Source organism: Gigantopelta aegis, unplaced genomic scaffold, assembly GCF_016097555.1.
Source record: "Gigantopelta aegis isolate Gae_Host unplaced genomic scaffold, Gae_host_genome ctg2224_pilon_pilon:::debris, whole genome shotgun sequence".
In the NCBI taxonomy this organism is placed as follows: Eukaryota; Metazoa; Mollusca; class Gastropoda; order Neomphalida; family Peltospiridae; genus Gigantopelta; species Gigantopelta aegis.
This window is the reverse complement of record NW_024532874.1, coordinates 18,275-45,343: the sequence shown is the minus strand read 5'-3', so window position 1 is coordinate 45,343 and position 27,069 is coordinate 18,275. Positions and strand designations below refer to the sequence as shown.

The following is a 27,069-nucleotide window of genomic DNA, read 5'->3' as shown; positions in this document are numbered from 1 at the left end:
AGCCATCGTAACTGAAATTTGATGGTTTGCAATTCCTAGCAAAAAATGAAGTCACATGACATTCACACAACAAAACTAACCATTTCTACATTTTCCATTTTAATTCGAATCTCTTCAATACCTAAACATTTATTCCCTCAATAGAAATTGTTATTTTCCATATTTTCTCAATTACCCAGAAACCAAACCATATAACTAATCTGAAGACATTATAATAAAAAATAATATTTGGATCAAACCTTATAGACAACAAGAAAAGAAAGATCTTTGCAAGTAGCCACAACCAGCTAAAAAGGGATCCATACTTCTGCAAGAAAGCTAAAAACTCAGTTTTGAAAGGGTTAAAATATTTTTATAGTTTACTATCGTAATATCCGGAGTTATACCTAATTAAACACAGTTGCCCAGCCCTCATCCCAAGACAGCAGTAACTTACAAAAGGCACAGATAATTAACGTGATGGCAAGAGAATACGACCATCTTTTTAAGCTACTGATAATTGGTGATAGTGGTAAGTATATATAGATATTATAAAATGGGTGTGTCATTTTATTGTAGGTGTTGGTAAAAGTAGTCTGTTACTGAGGTTTGCTGATAATCTTTTCTCAGGTTAGTACCTGAGGAGTCTTATCTTTTAGAGTGTATTATAATGACATTAGGAACTTATATTACAACAATTGGAGTGGATTTTAAATTAGAACCATTGAAGTAATGGAGAAAAAGTCAAATTACAAATTTGGGATACAGCAGGTCAGGAGAGGTTTAGAACAATTACGTCTACGTAAGTTATTATCCTATTATAAAATATATTTATAATGATTATTATTATGTAGGTATTACAGAGGTACACATGGTGTAATTGTAGTGTATGATGTTACTAATGCTGACTCCTTTGTTAATGTGAAAAGATGGCTCCAAGAAATTGACCAGAATTGTGATGTTGTGAACAGAATTTTGGGGTATGTTAAAGTACTACTGTGATGCTATAATAACAATATTGTAGTTGGTAACAAGAACGATAGCCCTGAGAAGAAAGTAGTTTCAACTGAAGATGCTCAACGATTTGCAGAACAGATTGGTATTGAATTGTATGAAACAAAGTGCCAAAGAAAATATTAATGTAGAAGAAGTGAGTGATTGTCATGGTAACAGTCATGTGACTCCATCCCTTTAGGTATTTTATGCTATTACAAGGCTTGTCTTGAAAACCAAACGTGAGTCTGCTAAAGATGGTGGAAGTAGCAGAGATACTATTAAAGTCAATAAAGGAACTTCAAAGAAAAAGAAGAATTGCTGTTAAAATATGGAGACCTTTGTCTTGACGTTTTTTATTATGTACCTAACTTTCTAGTGTTTATTATTAGTACTGTCTACACACATACATATTATACTAATAAAATAGATGCTGTTTTGCAAATCATGTCCAATGTTGTAATTTTTTATTTATTATTTTTCAAATGAGTGTTCAACCTGACGTTGTATTAAACATTCAATATCCATCTGTGTTATATATTAGAGATATAGTAACAACTGATAATAAACTAACCTGCCATGCTTCAATTTGTTGTTGTAGTGATATTTCTGTTCAACTACTCTCAGTAACTGATCATTGAGATCTCTATGATCATCTTGTAATCTCTCTAACTTGTTTTGTAAATTTTGACATCTAATATAATAATATTAATAGTCTTAATAGTATTAATAGTATTCTTGCTATTATTGTCTTGTTAGTTGATCTTACTTTAAACATATGTACTCATCATTGACAAATACATCGCTATTATATGCTTCTGCATCACTAATAGAGCTTAGAACACTTACTGGCCTTGCCTTATAAGGTAATAATGTACAAGGTATATCATCTATATAACATACCTCAAAAGAATTGTAAAGCTCTGTCATTAGAGAAATATTACCCTAATAAAACAACAAAGTTGTAAATTAGCACAATATTTATATACTATTTCCTTCTGTTGCTCCTCCTGTTGTTGAAGGTGTTGCATGTTTTAATGCTTCAGTGAGTTCTTTGGTCTGATGTGGTTATGTCAACATAGTTTGTGGTTATGTGAAAACTAACTCTGTTCATTTCATCTTCATAGCATCTTTTGCCATTCTGCACAAGTGGCTTGTAATGATTCTATTTCCTCATTTAAAGTAGTAGACAGTGTTGATTGAACTGATAATTCCTGTCTTAAAGATAAAGAGAGTCTTCTCTCTTCCTTTAACTATTAAACAAGTATTTTAGTATAATTAACACATCCATAAATACTTCATTCAAGGAAAGATCATATTTATTTTGCAAATTAACAAGATTATTCCTCATGATCTCTAGCTCATTCTCAAGTCTATTAACATGTTGTAATCTCTTCTCTTTTTCCTTACATATCTATTATTCAGGTCAAATCATTTTATATGGCAAGTTAGTACATGTTATCTACCTGTTCCATTGTATCATGTAATTTCTGTCTTTCCACTTCCAAAGATATTGTTAGCTGTTCATTAGTTTGGCGTTCTAACTGAAGTGCTTTTTTTAATTCAAGTATAAATTCAATTTTAGTTTGAATTTCTGTTCTAATTCTGTGATTTGATTAGAGGCAGTTACCTGTAATTCTAATAACTCATCTCTCTTTTGTCTACTTTGTATAGCGAGTTGCTATAACAAATCTTATATAGTACGTAATTTATTATACTACAATGAATACTGTTCATAAGAAATGCAGTTTTCTTTAACAGATTCCAACTTACTCAATAACTGTGCATTTTCCTCTAATAGTTCTTGACCAACATGAGCAGCCTCTATTAATTCTCTATCTTTCTTAAGCAACTCCGCCCTTAACTCGTGTTCTGCTATAGCACCAGCCATCATAAAAAAGATGTCTGTATTTTTTTAATATTTTTATACTAAAATAAGTGATAATGGGAACTATTTAACACATTTAATTGTTAGGTCCTGTCTTCATTAATTCAAGTGCATTCAAATGAGCTCTTCTATAAGCATCTATATGGACACAATATAACAGCAAAGATCAATATGTCTGTACCTGAAATTGCTTTAACAGATAAGGATAACCCTTTACGTTGTCTAATAATTACATATTAATGATAATGATTATAGAATTAGTATCTTTACCGAAGTGTATGTTGGTCATGATAGACTTCAGCAACATGTCTGTTAAAGATAATGACACTTTATAATATTACTACAATAAAACATACTGGCTTTTGATGAAGAATATTTAGTTGAAGAGTAACAGACCCGCTACTAACAGTCTGAGTACCATAATGACTATATTTCTCCTGTTAATAAATGGAATAAAAACTTTGATTATAATAATATGTATACCATTGTAGTAAGATGAGGGAAGGACTGGATCTCAACTGAACCTCCAATAAAATATTGTTTCAATTGATCAATGAGTTTCAAAGGAGTTGGTCGATATGTTGGTACAGTGAGTTTATGAATACCTAAATAAGAAAATAGTATATTTCAAAGCAGATAAATTACCAGGTGTTGGAGGTATGTTAATAATAGCATAGCCTTCTATACAATGACGATCCATTTATCAAGAGAATAAATTTCCAATTGAAGATATGGATAAATATCTTAATGAGAGAGTATCAGATCATTATCAATAATATTTTGGAAGTACCAGTCATTTCTTGTTTAAGTAATTGATATTCAACAGGCAACAGAAATGAGCAATCTTTAAATGCAAGCAATTAATAATAAATTAATAATAAACTAGAGTACTTGTTGATATGAACAGATTTGAGTGACTTGATCTATACCATTTTCTAATAACCATCCTGTTAACAGAATAGAGAGAAGATATAACATTAACATACTAACTAACCTTTAGGGACTTGAAGATTGGCACTAATATAAATATTATTAGATTCAAATCCTTGAGCTGAAACTAAATACAACTAGTTTAATTGTGTCAGTATATAGAATACTCACTAATAGAAACTAACAATAAGACTCGAAGATCCATTCTTTCCGGCTAAAAAAAATATAATTATATATAATATATATTTGATTTGAAAACTGTCACTTACAGCTGACTGGAAACTATCTCCAACTAACTCCATTTAATTTAATGTTGATATATCTATGACATTATAAAATAATATATCTATGACATTATTGATAAAATAATATCTATGACATTATAAATAAAAATAATATATTTATGACATAATATAAAAATATATAATAATATAACAAACCTCACAATGTAATAGTTTCTTTTTTTTTAATTCGTCATTATTAATTGGTCTAGATATATGTTCAATATAGTATTCATATATATCTAATAACAACATTAATTATATTATAATGATAGTAATTATACCTCTATGACTGCTCTCTACTCGATGCCATTGTAATAACTGATGTGATATAGACATCACTCTATCATCATCTACCTAATAGTAATTAAATATAATGTGGGTGTGGTCATATTCCTGCATACTGTTATAGTAAAGAGTACATGTTCATTTTGTTGAGTACTATAAAATAAAGTAAACAGGTCATAGGAATATCAAACAACAACTAACTCATTTGATGAATGTCTTAAATCAGCCATTACATACATTTGTTGTATTGAAGATAATGGAAAACGATGTTCAGTCCTTTCATCTAAAGACGGTCGCTCATTTACAGGACTACCAATTGTAATTCAACATAATAAGTTATTAATGTATTATAATAATTACTTTAAAGTCAATGAATGACATTTTGTTGAAGAATACTAAAATTGTATACATATGGGTTACCATGGCAACAAAGATTCCATACCAAATGATAATGATCCGGACTGAGCTCTTTATCAAGATACGTAAAAAGTCTAATATTTTAATAAATTATTTTTTAAAGAACAATAAATTTTGTACCTAGAGTAAGAAGGATTACTGCCAACTTGTTGTATTTCTTCATTTTCAAACTATCAAATATTTCACTCAATTGCAATATATTTAGTGTTGTAAGCAAATGTTTTAACATCTGCTTACAAGACATTAATATCTTATAACATACTTTACTGTAATATTTTTCTTGCCATTTTAATGTTAATACATCTAATTAAAACATTACTTTATAATGAAGGAGCCAGGATTAACATCATAGACTGCTTACCTTCAGAAGGTGTGTCATTATTCTTGATATTGTAAACATTAACTTGTTTTAAACGAACTCTAACGTGTCATGAAAGCAACTTATAACAATTTGGTAAATAAACTAACTTTATTTTAAAGTTCTGTAGACAATCTTTAACTTGGTACTTGTTATTTTCCATAACACGTAGTTTTGACGGAAATATACTAAGTCTTAGACTCCGCCCACTTGAAACCAGTTCTCTCCAAAACAAGATGGGTTTATCACGAAGACAAATCCCGTATATTATGGCTACAGTAGCACTGCTAGTAGCTGGAATATTATTTTTGTGTTTTCCGTGAGTTTAAATTAAATGTCTTTAATAAGTTTATGCCATTTTTTCGTGTATCTAGGATGCGCAATATATTTGAGTACTATACTAGAGTTGAAACAAACAAAGGATTGGTAGCTATTCCAATTGCTGGGACATCTTACATGTTATTGATGTATCTCTTTGTTCTCTCAATGTTCTTTTTGTCATCTTATATTGATCCTGGGATATATCCTCGAGGTATGTGTGTGGTGCATTCCTTTGCCCTATTATAGTTAATTAATTTATGTGGGTGTGGTTTATTTTAGAGTCCACTAAAGAAGAGGATGATTTTCGACAGCCCTTATATAAAGCTATTACAATTAATGGGATAGGTGTAAGAATGAAATGGTGCGAAACGTGTAATTTTTATAGACCTCCTCGTACATCTCATTGTAGTATTTGTGATAATTGCGTGGAGGTAAGTTAGTATTAACTAATATTATTATGATCTTTTATTTAGAATTTTGATCATCATTGTCCATGGGTTGATAATTGTATTGGTCGACGTAATTATAAGTACTTCTTTTTGTTTGTTAATTCTCTCTCATTTTTCATTTTAAATGGTTTTGGATGGGGTGCATATTCTGTTATTTTACATAATGAACAACTACAGTTAGTACATGCGACATTAGAGTAAGTTATATTTTATAATGAATGACTCAAATTATTTTGTTTACATGGTCTCTAGTTTTTATACTAATTGCAGTGGGTGTGCTTGCATTTATACCAGTAGTAGGACTTGCTGGATTTCATTGTGGGCTGGTCTGTATGGGACGAACTACAAATGAACATGTAAGACCACACCTACTGTTTTTTTAAAATTGCATTATTGTAGGTAACTGGTAAATATCGTAATAATGGTAATCCATTTGATATGGGTTGTACAAGAAATTGTATATCTGTGATATGTGCAAGCAAAAAACCAAGGTATTAAATGTATCATATTCTATGTTGTTAAGATATCATTGCAAAAGATATATGCATTATGTAATGAAGACTTACCAACCAAGAAGATTACCTTCTGGAATAAGACAAGAGATTGTCACTGCACTACCAGTATATGAAGAGGTGGATTCAGCAAGACGTGCAGCAGAATTAGCTGCTCAAGAGGTATAGTTTAGTCCCATTGCCATAAATAATTATTACTGTTTAGATGAATGGAGGAATGTTACCTAATGGAGCATCAGCACAAGTTCCTTTAACTGATTTTAATCCTCAATTTAGTCAATCCGATTATGCAGATGCTCAAATGACAGAAATAACAGTTTAATATCTTGTCTCAGTAAGTGTATTATTGTATAATTTCTTAACTCTTTCTGCTGTTTAGCTCATCTTTTCACTCATTCTTTATTAATTATTATTATAAAAATCATTGCTCTTTAAAAGTATATGCGAGATTGTTGTTATTAAAATTTATGGCCCCACCTTCTTAATTAATAACTGATTGCCACACCCATTTGCTTATAATGGGTCGTCATGGAAAGAATCAAACAGCTTCTGCCGTCTATAGTTATCATGAAAAAAGAAAGATACTGGTTTAGTAATCAATTGTAATATTTTGTTGCGATACCTTGTTATATAGCTACATCGGGCTATGGGTCGAAGTCAGTTCGTTTAGGCAAAGATTCTCTCCAAGTAGGTGTAACAAATAATGTTGTTTGATGGTCAATTTAATGAATAGGACTTTGATTGTTGTGCTCTTTCACTACAACCATGTCGTCAACCTGTTGTGACGTAAGCATATTTGTTGTATATATTGTTAAAGTACTTTGACTATTTAGACCTCAAGGATATTTGTTTGAAAGAGAGGCAATTTTAGAATCATTGCTACATCAAAAGAGAGAAAGTAAAAAAAATTGTAGAAAATTCTTATTAATCTATAATTGTAATAGATGCTCGTAAAATGAAAGAATACGAAAAACAACGCAAAAAGCGTGAGGTAATTAAATGAAGCTTATTATTTTTTTTATATGTTGACTTTAAAAGACTGAGTTAGAAGAGCTGGCCAAAGCAGAAGCGAGAGATCGTTTAGAAAAGTTTGTATCATCAGGTTGTAAACAAATATGTTATGATTATTTATAATTATGTTAATTCAATAGAGACAAGATTGTCTTCTACTCAAGATGGTAAAAAAGATGTGTTAATATATTAATATCTCCTTGTTAGTCAAAGGTACTGAAATGAAAAGTTCTAAATTGCCAAGTTTTTGGGTCCCATCTCTGACACCTTCTGCTGTTACCCCTGACTCTATCACAAAGCCAGTTAGTTAGGCCTGTCAAACCATGAATATGTCATCATTATAATTAGGATAATAAAACTTATTGTCCAATGAGTGGAGATCCACTTCGAGTCAAGGTTTGACCTAATTATTACATTATAATGTACTATTTACATTTTGTTCTGAAGGATTTAGTTACTGTTAATTTTACTTCAGTACATAATTCAAGAACACAAGAGGGTAGATATATGTGTCCTGTGACTCATGATATCTTGAGTAATTCAACTCAATGTGCTGTCTTGCGTCCTAGGTAGGAAGGATAAATCAACTCATAATAATATTAATTATATTAGTGGTCATGTTGTCACAATGGATTGTGTTGAAAGAATAATACGAAAGAGCAGTGAAGAAGATATGATCTGTCCTATGACTGGTGTAAAACTTAAAGAAAGTGACATTATTCGTTTAGTTCGGGGTACATTATTAAACATTACATTATTGCAGTAATCTCATATATATTATAATTATAGGGGGGCACTGGTTTTGCTGGAGCTGGTGTACAATTAAAAGCTAAGAAACATGGACCAGTATTAATGTCCTAATAATGACTATATTGTTTTATCATGATAACTAAATCATCACATGTGTCTGTTTATTACACAAACCAATGTTCTTGATTTACCAACTACATTTTCTTGGAAAAGTTTGAAGTAATTTTGTTACCTATTATCATCTTGGGTCATTTTTTGATTTCATTTGTTGTAATGACAATATATAGGAACATAGAAAAACATACAAATAGAGTTCTATTACTAACAGGTAATGTTAGCAAACATGAGACTTAAGTAGTTCCTTGTGACTTCCTCAGCTCACCTTAAAGTATTCTCAATACTTACCTTTACTAACTGTTAGAGATTATATAATTGTGTACAATATATAGGAAGTATAGATACAGATACACTACTTTTTACCATAAATATGTAATACCACCAAATGTAATACTACCAATTATAACAATGCCAAATGTAATACTGTCAGTCATCACATTACATGTCAAAATATACTGTATGCTTTTAACTTACACTCCAGACTCTTGCACATAGATGAAGGTCTTGTGTCTTGATCCTGATACCCAACAATACTATAGTGATAAAAGAGTAATTAAGAGTAATAATGTATTATGAATTAGTGTAAACTAGTACTGTATACTGTTAACTTACACCCCAAACTCTTTGAAATAGATGAATGAATGTCTTGATCCTGATATCCAATGATGCTATAGAAATAAAAACAGAAAAAAAAAAACATGTTGTGTTGCCCAAACGATTCCTACTCGCTCACCCACTCAGGCTTCCACTTAGGCTCCAGGATTCCCTGCTATTGCTAGCTGGGACCGCCACCTGGCTTGGTAACCCTCGTCTTCGCGAGGTAATCCTGGCTGGAGCATCGCCCTAACTTAAAACCAGCCGTACGGGATTCCAGCTCTTAGGGAATTTCGCATTCAGGAACCGGGAACCACAAATACACCAGCCTCATCTCGTTTAAAGGGAGACTACCAGCCCTATCCTAGTCGGCCTTTCGGATACTCCGTAGAGTATGCTGGTAACCATCTCAGAGGTCTGATGCATTGCAGAACGCTGGCCCACAACACAACCTATCCAAGGTGGTTTTCATTTCCTTTTATATGTACTGCAGATTTTGTCTTCATGCTATTGTGGGGCGCGCTGTTTGTCGTCTATGAATATCATTAACGCTAGTTTGTGATTACCAGTATCAGTGAGCTAACGACACCTATGAACATGATTACTATTAGCATCGATGAGACTGCTAAAAAATTAATACTACTAAAATACTGTAACTTTTAAGAGCCAAGAATAAAACTAGCCCTACTTAAGCAAACTAGAACAACATACTAATTATAATAATTTTTATCATATTTTAATTTTATAGGGGCTTTAAAAATATAAAAATCATTACCTAAACACTCTTCTTCATTATGTAAATTTATAACAGCTCCTTTAGTTCCTCAAGTGTTCCAGCTTTGGATAACTTTCTCAAGCCAATGGCTTTCGACTTACCTAGTTGTAGCTATAATTAGCTAATTATATAGGGTCAACCTAACTGTCTATATAACAGTTAATACAAAAATGGAAATTGATGATTTTATCTATCAATTTAATAAGAAGTGGTGCATAACTTTAAGCTTTAAAAAAAGTCCAATGTAAAAATGTAGTACATCAAGAGAAGCCAGGTAAATATAAGTTATAAGCAAAGTTAAAAATACCAGTCAAAACAGGTTTTTCGATATAACAATTATATAATATGTATTATAGGTTACAAAGGCTTAACAAACTACCAAATATCAGGACATTGTCCCTTCACAAGATCAGTGTACATTAATTGAGAAATTAATATTAGAGCTCATGAATGGATGTTGTAATCGAAAGCCACACCCAATAGTTAGTAGGCATGTCTAATGAATCTTTGATAAGTGTACAGCAGTAGTAGTACTCTCTACTTTGTCTCAACTTTAGAATGTTATTAAAATCTGTAAAAATTAAAGAAATACATTGATTAACTTGTACATATTAATGTGCATGTAGGTAGTAAAACAATGAACACTTTTATAAATTTAAATCATTAATAGAATATTTACAGCCGTGATATTAATGTCACTTAACAAGAACCAATAACTCTACCTTCACCTTTTGCCATAGCTTATAAAAATTTATTAAGTGATTTGACTTTACTGTAAATTCTTCATTTTTAAAGAAAGCATGCACTAGCATAGGCTTGTTCTATATTAATTTTGACTTTTAGCAACAATATTAACTTTTACTTTGGATTGCTGACATTCTCGTAGTTTAAATAATTAAGTTAAGATTTATTTAAAAAAAACATGTTGTGTTGCCCAAACGATTCCTACTCGCTCACCCACTCAGTGCTTCCACTTAGGCTCCAGGATTCCCTGCTATTGCTAGCTGGGACCGCCACCTGGCTTGGTAACCCTCGTCTTCGCGAGGTAATCCTGGCTTATGGCATATTAACAATTTTCGACAAAATTCCAGTCTAATTTACTTGACGTTGGCGAACAAAAGCATCTCTGTTTAAGAAGGGATACTATCACCTGTTAGCGTAGAGTAATGAATGTAAAAGTGACCTAATTTATGCTGGAACCACTTCTGTCAAATAAAAAAATCAGTTGCATGTACGCTGGACAGAAAAGCCTAGTGATGATTTCATCTGACTATATGTACAAAGAATTTGAAGTTAAACCAATGTGTAGAACAGAACCAGTACCTGACATTCATACTTAAGATCATAAAACTCCTAGTGTCCCTCTGATTAGCACTAGAAGCAAGTTTGCACAGTAATTATACATTAGAATGTACGATTTACATGATGTGGGGAATTTAGGACTGTTAATTTTACTTCAGTACATAATTCTCAAGAATTAATTTAGATATATGTGCAACACTGTGCCACTGTATTTCCGTTATTCAACTTTGTGCTGTTCTTGCGTCAACACATAGTCAGGCTAAATCAACTCCAAGGTATCAAACAATTCATATTATGGTCTAACTTTCCAATGATATGAAAGATATGAAAAAGCAGTGACAAATGACTCAATTGGTCCCTTTTTCTTATATAAATTAAAGATAGTATCACATTATTCGTTTAACTTTAATGAAGATTATTAAACTTACATTTGTTGCCAGTAATATCATATATATTATAATTATATGTTGCACTGGTTTTTAGCTCTAAGTGTCTTGTATACAAAATGGAATTTAAGCTAATTTTTCATGGACCAATGATATTAATGTTTCTTGAAATAATGGGCAACAACTTTTACTGTATAATAAAACTCAAATCTTCTTCATGGCTCCTTAAAAAGTTTTGATTTACCATCAAAAATCAACAGCAAACATAATCAATCTAACTTTTCTTTACATATGGTTTTCCTTGAAATTTCTTATGTACATATCTTGTAATATCAATCCCATTGCTCATAGCAACAGCCCAGTTCTATTCAACAAATAGGAATGTTCCTGTAACATGATGTCTTAAGTAGTTCCGCTGGATTTCTCCCGCTCATTACATATTTCTATAATACCTTTTACTACCTATAACTTATATAATTGTGTATAATATATATAAAAAGTATATACAGATACTCTTTGCTTTAATATAAATTTATAATACCACCAAATTAATAACCAATTTATGAAAATTTAATACTGGTAACACCAGATGTCAAATATACTTTAATTTAACTTTAACAAGAACCAATAACTCTGCCTTTAGAAAAATTTCAAGTGATTTGATGATTACTGTAAATTCTTCATTTTTTAAAGAAAAGCATGCACTTAACCGTAGCCTTGTTATCTATAGTTAAACTTGTACTTTTAGCAACAATATTAACTTTCCAAACTGAAATGGCTGACATTCTCGTAATTTAAATAATTAAGTTAAGAAATTTTATTAAAAAAAAAACATGTTGTGTTGCCCAAACGATTCCTACTCGCTCACCCACTCAGGCTTCCACTTAGGCTCCAGGATTCCCTGCTATTGCTAGCTGGGACCGCCACCTGGCTTGGTAACCCTCGTCTTCGCGAGGTAATCCTGGCTGGAGCATCGCCCTAACTTAAAACCAGCCGTACGGGATTCCAGCTCTTAGGGAATTTTCGCATTCAGGAACCGGGAACCACAAATACACCAGCCTCATCTCGTTTAAAGGGAGACTACCAGCCTATCCTAGTCGGCCTTTCGGATACTCCGTAGAGTATGCTGGTAACCATCTCAGAGGTCTGATGCATTGCAGAACGCTGGCCCACAACACAACCTATCCAAGGTGTTTTTCATTTCCTTTTATATGTACTGCAGATTTTGTCTTCATGCTATTGTGGGGCGCGCTGTTTGTCGTCTATGAATATCATTAACGCTAGTTTGTGATTACCAGTATCAGTGAGCTAACGACACCTATGAACATGATTACTATTAGCATCGATGAGACTGCTAAAAAAATTAATACTACTAAAATACTGTAACTTTTAAGAGCCAAGAATAAAACTAGCCCTACTTAAGCAAACTAGAACAACACTACTAATTATAATAATTTTATCATATTTTAATTTTATAGGGGCTTTAAAAATATAAAAATCATTACCTAAACACTCTTCTTCATTATGTAAATTTATAACAGCTCCTTTAGTTCCTCAAGTGTTCCAGCTTTGGATAACTTTCTCAAGCCAATGGCTTTCGACTTACCTAGTTGTAGCTATAATTAGCTAATTATATAGGGTCAACCTAACTGTCTATATAACAGTTAATACAAAAATGGAAATTGATGATTTTATCTATCAATTTAATAAGAAGTGGTGGCATAACTTTAAGCTTTAAAAAAAAGTCCAATGTAAAAATGTAGTACATCAAGAGAAGCCAGGTAAATATAAGTTATAAGCAAAGTTAAAAATACCAGTCAAACAGGTTTTCGATATAACAATTATATAATATGTATTATAGGTTACAAAGGCTTAACAAACTACCAAATATCAGGACATTGTCCCTTCACAAGATCAGTGTACATTAATTGAGAAATTAATATTAGAGCTCATGAATGGATGTGTAATCGAAAGCCACACCCAATAGTTAGTAGGCATGTCTAATGAATCTTTGATAAGTGTACAGCAGTAGTAGTAGCTCTCTACTTGTCTCAACTTTAGAAATGTTATTAAAATCTGTAAAAAATTAAAGAAATACATTGATTAACTTGTACATATTAATGTGCATGTAGTAGTAAAACAATGAACACTTTTATAAATTTAAATCATTAATAGAATATTTAACAGCCGTGATATTAATGTCACTTAACAAGAACCAATAACTCTACCTTCATAAAAAATTTCAAGTGATTTGATGACTTTACTGTAAATTCTTCATTTTTTAAAGAAGAGCATGCACTAGCAGTAGGCTTGTTCTATATTTAATTTTGACTTTTAGCAACAATATTAACTTTACTTTGGATTGGCTGACATTCTCGTAGTTTAAATAATTAAGTTAAGATTTATTTAAAAAAAACATGTTGTGTTGCCCAAACGATTCCTACTCGCTCACCCACTCAGGCTTCCACTTAGGCTCCAGGATTCCCTGCTATTGCTAGCTGGGACCGCCACCTGGCTTGGTAACCTCGTCTTCGCGAGGTAATCCTGGCTGGAGAGCATATACAATTTTCGACCGTAATTACTAAACTACTGACGTTGATGCAAATACACCAGCCTCATTGAAGAAGGATTGAACTCACAGTTGTTTTCGGATAGAGTAGAATGTATGTGACCTAATTTCGACCACTTCTTCAAATAAAAAAATCTCAGTATGGACACAAAAAGTGATGATTTTCAATATTATTGGGAATTTGAGTTAAACCAATAAACAAAGAGAACAGTACCTGACAGTCATTTTAAAGTGTCTATAAAAAACAAAGTTCCCTCTAGATTAGCACGTAGAAGCGTTCGCGTTTCTCATATATTAGTGTACGATATGCGGGGGTGGATAATTAAAAAATTCCACTATTCTCAAAATTAATTTTTAAGGTAGTAGCCACTGTATTTCCGTTTATATCTTGTTTCTTTAGCAACACATGCATTTATCCAAGGTATCAAACAATTCAGTATTATCTATACTTTAAAATGATATGAAAATATGAAAATGACAAATGACTCAAGTGGTCCCTTTTTTCATATCCAGTCACATATAGTCAGACTTATGTTTTAACTCCTAATAATGAAGAACATGCAATAACTGTGTTATATGTAATGTTATATGTAATGTTGTTGTGTTATCTCTCTGTGTCTTGTTGATCTTTAATAATTTTTTCTCACCAATGAGATTATGTTCTTGAAGATACATGGGCAACAACTTCACTGTAAAAGTGAAACTCAAATCTTCTTCATGGCTCCTTAGAAAAGCCAAATAATTGTCATCAAAATCAACAGCAAACAAATCAAATCTAACTGGTTCTTTTCATATGGTTTTCCTTGAAAGTTCTTATGTACCTAATCTTTAATATCTCCCATTGCTCATCAGTTAGCCCAGTTAGTCACAAATAGGAACAGTTCCTGTATCAATGTCAAGAAGTCCAGCTGGATTCCCAAGTAACATAACTATAATATGGAGCACCTATCACATTTCATATATTGTTATATTATATACTATTATAACATACTCTTTGCTTTAATAATACATTTATTTTACACATATTAAACATTTTATGAAAAATTACTGGTAACACCAGATGACCATAACTTAATTAACTTTAACAAGAACCAATAACTCTACCTTTATAAAAAATTTCAAGTGATTTGATGACTTTACTGTGAATTCTTCATTTTTTAAAGAAAGCATGCACTTTAACCAGTAGCCTTGTTCTATATTTAATTTTGACTTTTAGCAACAATATTAACTTTCCATTGCATTGGCTGACATTCTCGTAATTTAAATAATTAAGTTAAGATTTATTAAAAAAAAAAAACATGTTGTGTTGCCCAAAACGATTCCTACTCGCTCACCCCACTCAGGCTTCCACTTAGGCTCCAGGATTCCCTGCTATTGCTAGCTGGGACCGCCACCTGGCTTGGTAACCCTCGTCTTCGCGAGGTAATCCTGGCTGGAGCATCGCCCTAACTTAAAACCAGCCGTACGGGATTCCAGCTCTTAGGGAATTTCGCATTCAGGAACCGGAACCACAAATACACCAGCCTCATCTCGTTTAAAGGGAGACTACCAGCCCTATCCTAGTCGGCCTTTCGGATACTCCGTAGAGTATGCTGGTAACCATCTCAGAGGTCTGATGCATTGCAGAACGCTGGCCCACAACACAACCTATCCAAGGTGGTTTTCATTTCCTTTTATATGTACTGCAGATTTTGTCTTCATGCTATTGTGGGGCGCGCTGTTTGTCGTCTATGAATATCATTAACGCTAGTTTGTGATTACCAGTATCAGTGAGCTACGACACCTATGAACATGATTACTATTAGCATCGATGAGACTGCTAAAAAAATTAATACTACTAAAATACTGTAACTTTTAAGAGCCAAGAATAAACTAGCCCTACTTAAGCAAACTAGAACAACACTACTAATTATAATAATTTTTATCATATTTTAATTTTATAGGGGCTTTAAAAATATAAAAATCATTACCTAAACACTCTTCTTCATTATGTAAATTTATAACAGCTCCTTTAGTTCCTCAAGTGTTCCAGCTTTGGATAACTTTCTCAGCCAATGGCTTTCGACTTACCTAGTTGTAGCTATAATTAGCTAATTATATAGGGTCAACCTAACTGTCTATATAACAGTTAATACAAAAATGGAAATTGATGATTTTATCTATCAATTAATAAGAAGTGGTGGCATAACTTTAAGCTTTAAAAAAAAGTCCAATGTAAAAATGTAGTACATCAAGAGAAGCCAGGTAAATATAAGTTATAAGCAAAGTTAAAAATACCAGTCAAACAGTTTTTCGATATAACAATTATATAATATGTATTATAGGTTACAAAGGCTTAACAAACTACCAAATATCAGGACATTGTCCCTTCACAAGATCAGTGTACATTAATTGAGAAATTAATATTAGAGCTCATGAATGGATGTGTAATCGAAAGCCACACCCAATAGTTAGTAGGCATGTCTAATGAATCTTTGATAAGTGTACAGCAGTAGTAGTAGCTCTCTACTTGTCTCAACTTTAGAAATGTTATTAAAAATCTGTAAAAAATTAAAGAAATACATTGATTAACTTGTACATATTAATGTGCATGTAGTAGTAAAACAATGAACACTTTTATAAATTTAAATCATTAATAGAATATTTTAACAGCCGTGATATTAATGTCACTTAACAGAGACCAATAACTCTACCTTCATAAAAAATTTCAAGTGATTTGATGACTTTACTGTAAATTCTTCATTTTTTAAAGAAGAGCATGCACTAGCAGTAGGCTTGTTCTATATTTAATTTTGACTTTTAGCAACAATATTAACTTTACTTTGGATTGGCTGACATTCTCGTAGTTTAAATAATTAAGTTAAGATTTATTTAAAAAAAAAGATGTTGTGTTGCCCAAACGATTCCTACTCGCTCACCCCACTCAGGCTTCCACTTAGGCTCCAGGATTCCCTGCTATTGCTAGCTGGGACCGCCACCTGCTTGGTAACCCTCGTCTTCGCGAGGTAATCCTGGCTGGAGCATCGCCCTAACTTAAACCAGCCGTACGGGATTCCAGCTCTTAGGGAATTTCGCATTCAGGAACCGGGAACCACAAATACACCAGCCTCATCTCGTTTAAAGGGAGACTACCAGCCCTATCCTAGTCGGCCTTTCGGATACTCCGTAGAGTATGCTGGTAACCATCTCAGAGGTCTGATGCATTGCAGAACGCTGGCCCACAACACAACCTATCCAAGGTGGTTTTCATTTCCTTTTATATGTACTGCAGATTTTGTCTTCATGCTATTGTGGGGCGCGCTGTTTGTCGTCTATGAATATCATTAACGCTAGTTTGTGATTACCAGTATCAGTGAGCTAACGACACCTATGAACATGATTACTATTAGCATCGATGAGACTGCTAAAAAAATTAATACTACTAAAATACTGTAACTTTTAAGAGCCAAGAATAAAAACTAGCCCTACTTAAGCAAACTAGAACAACACTACTAATTATAATAATTTTTATCATATTTTAATTTTATAGGGGCTTTAAAAATATAAAAATCATTACCTAAACACTCTTCTTCATTATGTAAATTTATAACAGCTCCTTTAGTTCCTCAAGTGTTCCAGCTTTGGATAACTTTCTCAAGCCAATGGCTTTCGACTTACCTTGTTGTAGCTATAATTAGCTAACTATATAGGGTCAACCTAACTGTCTATATAACAGTTAATACAAAAATGGAAATGATGATTTTATCTCTCAATTTAATAAGAAGTGGTGGCATAACTTAAGCTTTAAAAAAAAGTCCAATGTAAAAATGTAGTACATCAAGAGAAGCCAGGTAAATATAAGTCATAAGCAAAGTTAAAAATACCAGTCAAACAGGTTTTCGATATAACAATTATATAATATGTATTATAGGTTACAAAGGCTTAACAAACTACCAAATATCAGGACATTGTCCCTTCACAAGATCAGTGTACATTAATTGAGAAATTAATATTAAAGCTCATGAATGGATGTGTAATCGAAAGCCACACCCATAGTTAGTAGGCATGTCTAATGAACTTGATAAGTGTACAGCAGTAGTAGTAGCTCTCTACTTGTCTCAACTTTAGAAATGTTATTAAAATCTGTAAAAAATTAAAGAAATACATTGATTAACTTGTACATATTAATGTGCATGTAGTAGTAAAACAATGAACACTTTATAAATTTAAATCATTAATAGAATATTTAACAGCCATGATATTAATGTCACTTAACAAGAACCAATAACTCTACCTTCATAAAAAATTTCAAGTGATTTGATGACTTTACTGTAAATTCTTAATTTTTTAAAGAAGAGCATGCACTAGCAGTAGGCTTGTTCTATATTTAATTTGACTTTTAGCAACAATATTAACTTTACTTTGGATTGGCTGACATTCTCGTAATTTAAATAATTAAGTTAACTTAAGATTTATTAAAAAAAAAACATGTTGTGTTGCCCAAACGATTCCTACTCGCTCACCCACTCAGGCTTCCACTTAGGCTCCAGGATTCCCTGCTATTGCTAGCTGGGACCGCCACCTGGCTTGGTAACCCTCGTCTTCGCGAGGTAATCCTGGCTGGAGCATCGCCCTAACTTAAAACAGCCGTACGGGATTCCAGCTCTTAGGGAATTTCGCATTCAGGAACCGGGAACCACAAATACACCAGCCTCATCTCGTTTAAAGGGAGACTACCAGCCCTATCCTAGTCGGCCTTTCGGATACTCCGTAGAGTATGCTGGTAACCATCTCAGAGGTCTGATGCATTGCAGAACGCTGGCCCACAACACAACCTATCCAAGGTGGTTTTCATTTCCTTTTATATGTACTGCAGATTTTTGTCTTCATGCTATTGTGGGGCGCGCTGTTTTGTCGTCTATGAATATCATTAACGCTAGTTTGTGATTACCAGTATCAGTGAGCTAACGACACCTATGAACATGATTACTATTAGCATCGATGAGACTGCTAAAAAATTAATACTACTAAAATACTGTAACTTTTAAGAGCCAAGAATAAAACTAGCCCTACTTAAGCTAACTAGAACAACACTACTAATTATAATAATTTTTATCATATTTTAATTTTATAGGGGCTTTAAAAATATAAAAATCATTACCTAAACACTCTTCTTCATTATGTAAATTTATAACAGCTCCTTTAGTTCCTCAAGTGTTCCAGCTTTGGATAACTTTCTCAAGCCAATGGCTTTCGACTTACCTAGTTGTAGCTATAATAGCTAACTATATAGGGTCAACCTAACTGTCTATATAACAGTTAATACAAAAATGGAAATTGATGATTTTATCTCTCAATTTAATAAGAAGTGGTGGCATAACTTTAAGCTTTAAAAAAAAGTCCAATGTAAAAATGTAGTACATCAAGAGAAGCCAGGTAAATATAAGTTATAAGCAAAGTTAAAAATACCAGTCAAACAGGTTTTCGATATAACAATTATATAATATGTATTATAGGTTACAAAGGCTTAACAAACTACCAAATATCAGGACATTGTCCCTTCACAAGATCAGTGTACATTAATTGAGAAATTAATATTAGAGCTCATGAATGGATGTGTAATCGAAAGCCACACCCATAGTTAGTAGGCATGTCTAATGAATCTTTGATAAGTGTACAGCAGTAGTAGTAGTAGCTCTCTACTTGTCTCAACTTTAGAAATGTTATTAGAATCTGTAAAAAATTAAAGAAATACATTGATTAACTTGTACATATTAATGTGCATGTAGTAGTAAAACAATGAACACTTTATAATTTTAAATCATTAATAGAATATTTAACAGCCGTGATATTAATGTCACTTAAGGTAAAAATATCTGAAATTTTTTTCAGCTTTTTTTGATGCAATCATGTAAAGATACTTGTGCTAATAATTGATCATGCTTTAATTTTTTTTTGAAAATCCTAGTACTTTGAAGAAATGTAATTTGATTCCTTAATATCTGCAATGCTTTGGAGACGTCAAATAATAATATTAAAGAACCTAGAGGGTCGAAACTTTTAAAAATTAAAGATGAAGTAAATTACTACAATTATACGGATGGATTTATTTCTACAATAATTTTTGACATTTTTACAAAGCTATAAACCTTGCTTACTTTAATCACTATTATTATTATATGTTATACAAATCGTACAAAGAAATGCATCCGTAAAAGTACTAAAAAATTCATCATTTTCGTTGTTGAACTTGTCAGCAGGTAGTTACATTATCCACAGAATCAAAAATCACAACAATAGTATATAACAGTGCAAAAGTCGCCATCTTGATAATAAATATCGTTTTCATAAATTTGAGGTAAGTACGTTGATTAGAATACAGCCTTTTATGCTTATGTGTATTATTGCATAACAAATTCTGACTATTATCAAAGTTAAAAAATTGTTTTATAACAGTTATACAACCCTTTACAGGTTGCTAGAACGTACAAGATGAAAAAAGAACTGGTCGTTCGTAGAAAAGATAACGAATCATTCAACTTGTAAGGCACACTCTGGTGCAGGACTAGCAAGAAATAACTATAGACTGTATATTTTATACTACTATACCTTATAGTTGTTTAATATATATAAACTTGAATGAGCTAGGTGTAAGATTTCTGTTAAAACCAAGAATAAAAATTGGATGTCTATATGTATTTGTATTAATGTGCACATAGTTACATTATGTTTTTTACGTTTATCGTATATAACTGCTACTACCACACCTACTTATCAACTTTCAGCAGCTCCACCCATTAACCCTGTAGGGTGTGGTTTATTTGAACACACCTCATAATTTTAATAAATGCATAAGCCAGACTAGAAGAACCACACCCACTTATCAAGATTCATTAGACATGCCTACTAACTATTGGGTGGGGCTTTCGATTACACATCATTGCATGAGCTTTAATATTAATTTCTCAATTAATGTACACTGATCTTGTGAAGGGACAATGTCCTGATATTTGGTAGTTTGTTATGCCTTTGTGACCTATAATATATATTATGTAATTACTATATCGAAAACCTGTTTAACTGGTATTTTTAACTTTGTGCTTATAACTTATATTTACTTTGCTTCTCTTGATGTACTACATTTTTACATTGAACTTTTTTAAAGCTTAAAGTTATGCCACCACTTCTTATTAAATTGAGAGATAAAATCATCAATTTCCATTTTTGTATTAACTGTTATATAGACAGTTAGGTTGACCCTATATAATTAGCTAATTATAGCTACAACTAGGTAAGTCGAAAGCCATTGGCTTGAGAAAGTTATCCAAAGCTGGAACACTTGAGGAACTAAAGGAGCTGTTATAAATTTTACATAATGAAGAAGAGTGTTTAGGTAATGATTTTTATATTTTTAAGCCCTATAAATTTAAAATATGATAAAAATTATTATAATTAGTAGTGTTGTTCTAGTTTGCTTAAGTAGGGCTAGTTTTTATTCTTGGCTCTTAAAAGTTACAGTATTTAGTAGTATTAATTTTTTTAGCAGTCTCATCGATGCTAATAGTAATCATGTTCATAGGTGTCGTTAGCTCACTGATACTGGTAATCACAAACTAGCGTTAATGATATTCATAGACGACAAACAGCGCGCCCCCCAATAGCATGAAGACAAAATCTGCAGTACATATAAAAGGAATAAAAACCACCTTGGATAGGTTGTGTTGTGGGCCAGCGTTCTGCAATGCATCAGACCTCTGAGATGGTTACCAGCATACTCTACGGAGTATCCGAAAGGCCGACTAGGATAGGGCTGGTAGTCTCCTTTAAACGAGATGAGGCTGGTGTATTTGGGTTCCCGGTTCCTGAATGCGAAATTCCCTAAGAGCTGGAATCCCGTACGGCTGGTTTTAAGTTAGGGCGATGCTCCAGCAGGATTACCTCGCGAAGACGAGGGTTACCAAGCCAGGGCGGTCCCAGCTAGCAATAGCAGGGAATCCTGGAGCCTAAGTGGAAGCTGAGTGGTGGTGAGCGAGTAGGAATCGTTTGGGCAACACAACATGTTTTTTTTTTTAATAAATCTTAACTTAATTATTTAAATTACGAGAATGTCAGCCAATGCAATGGAAAGTTAATATGTTGCTAAAAGTCAAAATTAAATATAGAACAAGGCTACTGGTTAAAGTGCATGCTTTTCTTTAAAAAATGAAGAATTCACAGTAAAGTCATCAAATCACTTGAAATTTTTTATAAAGGTAGAGTTATTGGTTCTTGTTAAAGTTAATTAAAGTTATGGTCATCTGGTGTTACCAGTAATTTTTCATAAATGTTTTAATATGTGTAAAATAAATGTATTATTAAAGCAAAGAGTAATGTTATAATAGTATATAATATAACAATATATGAAATGTGATAGGTGCTCCATATTATAGTTATGTTATGATTTGGGAATCCAGCTGGACTTCTTGACATGATACAGGAACTGTTCCTATTTGTGACTACTGGGCTAACTGATGAGCAATGGGAGATATTAAAGATTAGGTACATAAGAACTTTCAAGGAAAACCATATGAAAAGAACCAGTTAGATTTGATTATGTTTGCTGTTGATTTTGATGACAAATATTTGGCTTTTCTAAGGAGCATGAAGAAGATTTGAGTTTCATATTTTACAGTGAAGTTGTTGCCCTTGTATTTCAAGAACATAATCTCATTGGTGAGAAAAATTATTAAAGATCAACAAGACACAGAGAGATAACACAACAACATTACATATAACATTACATATAACACAGTATTGCATGTTCTTCATTATTAGGAGTTAAAACATAAGTCTGACTATATGTGACTGGATATGAAAAAAAGGGACCACTTGAGTCATTTGTCATTTTCATATTTTCATATCATTTTAAAGTATAGATATACTGAATTGTTTGATACCTTGGATAAATGCATGTGTTGCTAAAGAAACAAGATAAGATATAAACGGAAATACAGTGGCTACTACCAAAAATTAATTTTGAGAATAGTGGAATTTAATTATCCACCCCCGCATATCGTACACTAATATATGAGAACGCGAACGCTTCTACGTGCTAATCTAGAGGGAACTTTGTTTTTATAGACACTTTAAAATGACTGTCAGGTACTGTTCTCTTTGTTTATTGGTTTAAACTCAAATTCCCAATAATATTGAAATCATCACTTTTTCTGTCCATACTGAGATTTTTTTTATTTGACAGAAGTGGTCGCAAATTAGGTCACATACATTCTACTCTATTAACAAATGTGAGTTCAATCCTTCTTCAATTCTTGCTGCATCAACGTCAGTAGTTTAGTATTACGGTCGAAAATTGTATACGTTCTCGTAACTTACAGTATACTGACTTAGTATACTACAGGTCATAGTTATAATATACTGAATACGTGCACTACGTCAGTATACTAAAAATCACGTGTTTGTGCAAATTTTGGCGCAATAACTTTTAAAAACAGACATTGCTACAGCAAGAATTGAAGAAGAATTGAAGGTCTGTCATTCTACATTGCAATATTGATATGTTTCTAATTCATAAGTGTTCATGGAGTTGAATAAATTGTCAGATTTGCATACTAACTTCTGGATAATAAGGAATATGTAAGACTGTAGTATAATTAATTGTGTGTTCTCTCACTCTTTATCACAGGCTTATAATGAGTTTATGAAACTTGTTAGCCAAATGGTGTGGCTATAGGAACAGCCTGATGTCTAAATATATTTGTAAGAATTCATTCTATTTAATTTTGTTCACTTTTTTGTCAATGTATATCTCAGACTGCAGTAAGACTACTGATAAGGAGGTTAGTCAATTATCATGTTTACTGTTTATTTGTCTTTAAGAATAGGCTCATGGTTTATTGCAGTATTTTCTTTCATGTCAATGTCTCCTATCACCATAATATGAGGTACACATATAAATTGTGTATTAATTTGTATATTAATCATAATATGTTTGAGTGCTACTGATAGTAAGAACAACTTTGGGTAAAAACAAGAAAGATTTCTCAAGTAAGCCTTTTGTCAGATCACTATTTTCATATCCTTTCTTCATAGGATTATATGCTAGTCCTATCTCTTGAATAGCAATGAAAAGTTACCAAATATTAATTAGTTATAAACTGCTTTATATGATATTGTAGACACTAGATCACTTCCAGAGTCTTTGGTATTATGGATGCTGCTAGCATATATAAGATGGTAACATAATGTAGTAACATACACAATTATAGTTACTGATGATATAATTTTTATTCTGTAGGCAGTTTACGTTGTGTCTATGTTATGTACTAGTGAAACAATCTGGACAGTTTGTTATTAATGATTACTAAAGGTACATTTAGTTTATTCTGTTAGTAAAATCATAACACTGTATAATGTAACATTGTAACTTTTTATGTTTGAGTCACACACACACACACACACACACACACACACACACACACACACACACACCACACACACACACACACACACACACAGGTTAAAGACTTTATAAAGTGTAAGTTTCTTATTTGTTAGTAAAACTGTTAAGAGTACTTCAGTAACTTTTATTTTGTGATACTGCCAAATGTACAACTGTCAAATGTACCACTCTCAAATGATATACTGTCAATATATTGTAATGTAATGTTAGCCTATATTACATAATTACTCTTTATTCTTCTTTCTTTATGTAGCATCGTTGGAGTCCTGAATCTAGGTGTGTGGTAGTAAGTTGGAGGTAACAATAATGTATGTTTTATTTTATAATTTTTATTATATATTATTTCATATTTTTTCTTCTTTTCTTAATTTTTTTCTACAGATCTTTAGGTTGGGGGTTGCTGCCCAAAACACATCTCTCCATCTCAGGTGTAAGTTAGTGATGTGTATTATGTTGACTTAGTAGTTTATAGCATAATATTATTTCTTATTTCTGTTTCTTTTTATAGCATCGTTGGAGTCCAGGATCTAGGTGTGGTTGTAAGTTGGAGGTAACAATAATGTATGCTTTATTTTATAATTTTTATTATATATTAATTCATATTTTTTTCTTCTTTTTTCCACTTTTTTTTTCTACAGATTTTTAGGTTGGAGGTTGCTGTCTCAAGACATTCTTCTATCTCCACACTGAGGGTGTAAGTTTACTAGTATTTTACACAAGGTCATAAAGTGTAGTTGTTGGTAGTATATCATTTGAGAGTGGTACATTTGACAGTCATAGATTTGGTAGTGTGTATTTGTAATTAAAGTACAATACAATTATACTTTCTAGAGTAAGGAAAAAAGGTGAGTATATAATCCAGGAGAAGGCTGAGGAAGTCACAAGCAACAAATTAGTTGTCTTGTTTCCACCCCCAAACATGCCAAGGCTATTCTGGGCAGACCTAGAGCATTAATAAAAATATGGTGGTGTGGTCCAAATAAGCCACACCCAATAGTTGGTAGGCGTGTCTACTATAATTATGCGTGGTGCTGACCTAGGGATTAATTGAAATACGAGGTGTGGTCAGAATATGCCACACCCAATTGTTGGTAGGTGTGTCAGCTGTAATATTTGTGTGTATAGTCAGGCTTATATTCTAGGCTGACCTAGGAATAATTGAAATATGAGGTGTGGTCAAAGTAAGCCACAATTAAAATAGTCAATGGGTGTGGCAGATGATGTCTGATTGGTGGCTTATTGTGGTAGAAGTTAGACTTACACTTCTTGGTGCTGCTTTACTAATGGAGCATGGTTAAAGTGTATTTCTAATTGCCATTGTCTTCTTAGGTTACTAAAGTCTATTCACATTCACCTGGCACTTCATTTTTTTGCTGTAACTTCCTTATTACTCATCAGATTTCAAAATTTCAAAGTCAAGTGGTTTTCTGACAAATCATCCAGTTCTTTTGACATCATGTTTTATATGATCAGACTCACAAGAACAAGATTCGTTGTACTTTCCATAAGCAAAGTATAGGAGATGCCATTGACCATGAGGAATGTGATCTTGTGAATTTCTTTAATCAATAAAATGGCTGCCATTTGAAGAGATAAACCAGTATAGTCAGAAATTCATTCTAACGATAACAATTTAATCATATAGACATAAGTAAAAGTACTATACTACTGTAGTTAATAAATAAAGAAGTAAATAAAGGGTTAAATTTAAAAATTTTTTTCACCAAAAATCTTAGAAATTATAACTTAAATTTTACAAAGCATTTGGATTGACTAAGGAGTTAAAATACGAGTATTTTTGGCGCGAAAAAAGGAAGGAAATAAAGGGTTGAATTTAAAAAATTTTTGGCGCTAAAATTTTTTGATATTATGACTTAAATTTCCCTATGACTATGGGGTGACTAAGGGGTTAAAATACGCGTTTTTATGGCGCCAAAAAACGAAAAAAATAACCAGTTAAATGTAAAAAAATTTTGGTGCCAAAAATCTTAAAATTATTAGTTTTATTTCCTTCGTATTTTTGGTGCCAAAAAAGAAAGGAAATAAAGGGTTAAATTTTAAAAAGTCTTGGCGCCAAAAATCGTTGAAATTAAGACTGCAATACGCATATTTATGGCGTGAAAAAACGAAGGAAATAAAGGGTTAAATTTTAAAAAGATTTCGCCCCAAAAATCTTATAAATTAAGACTGAAATTTTCCAAAGACTTTGGGGTGACTAAAAGGTTACAATACGCGTTTTTTTGGCGCAAAAAAACGAAGGAAATAAAGGGTTAAATTTTAATAAATCTTGGCGCCTAAAATCTTCGAAATTAAGACTGAAATTTTACGAAGACTGAGGTGACTAAGTAGTTAAATACGCGTATTTTTGGCGCCAATAAACGGAGGAAATAAAGGGTTAAATTTTAAAAAATTTTGGCGCCAAAAATCTTAGAAATTAAGACTGAAATTTTCTGAAGACTTTGGGGTGACTAAGTGGTTAAAATACGCGTATTTTTGGCACCAAAAAAGGAAAAAGGGTTAAAATTTAAAAACTTTTGGCCCAAAAAATCTTATAAATTATACCTGATATGATTGATTAGAATGGTATTGATGATCTGTTGTCTGATATCAACTCCACGTTTAACAATTTCATTGAAAAAGGTGTTGATCCGCTAGTTCAAGTTAGTGCACACAATACTTGGTATAATATTTTGTATTGCTAGGATGTTCAA

At 32.2% G+C, this 27,069-nt stretch overlaps 1 protein-coding gene and 1 pseudogene across 1 annotated transcript; both read left to right on the top strand.

Annotated features, from left to right (window-relative positions):
- The first annotated feature begins 459 nt into the window (after positions 1 to 459).
- On the top strand, positions 460 to 1,300 carry LOC121391364 (annotated as a pseudogene).
- A 5,634-nt stretch (positions 1,301 to 6,934) lies between these two features.
- Positions 6,935 to 7,518, top strand: LOC121391371 (nitric oxide synthase-interacting protein-like; the record flags this gene model as incomplete). Its single annotated transcript, XM_041523026.1, has 6 exons — positions 6,935 to 6,998; positions 7,045 to 7,103; positions 7,150 to 7,202; positions 7,250 to 7,314; positions 7,361 to 7,407; positions 7,455 to 7,518. Coding segments are annotated over exons 1-6 (352 nt in total), but the record flags the coding sequence as incomplete, so codon positions are not given.
- Positions 7,519 to 27,069: the final 19,551 nt, after the last annotated feature.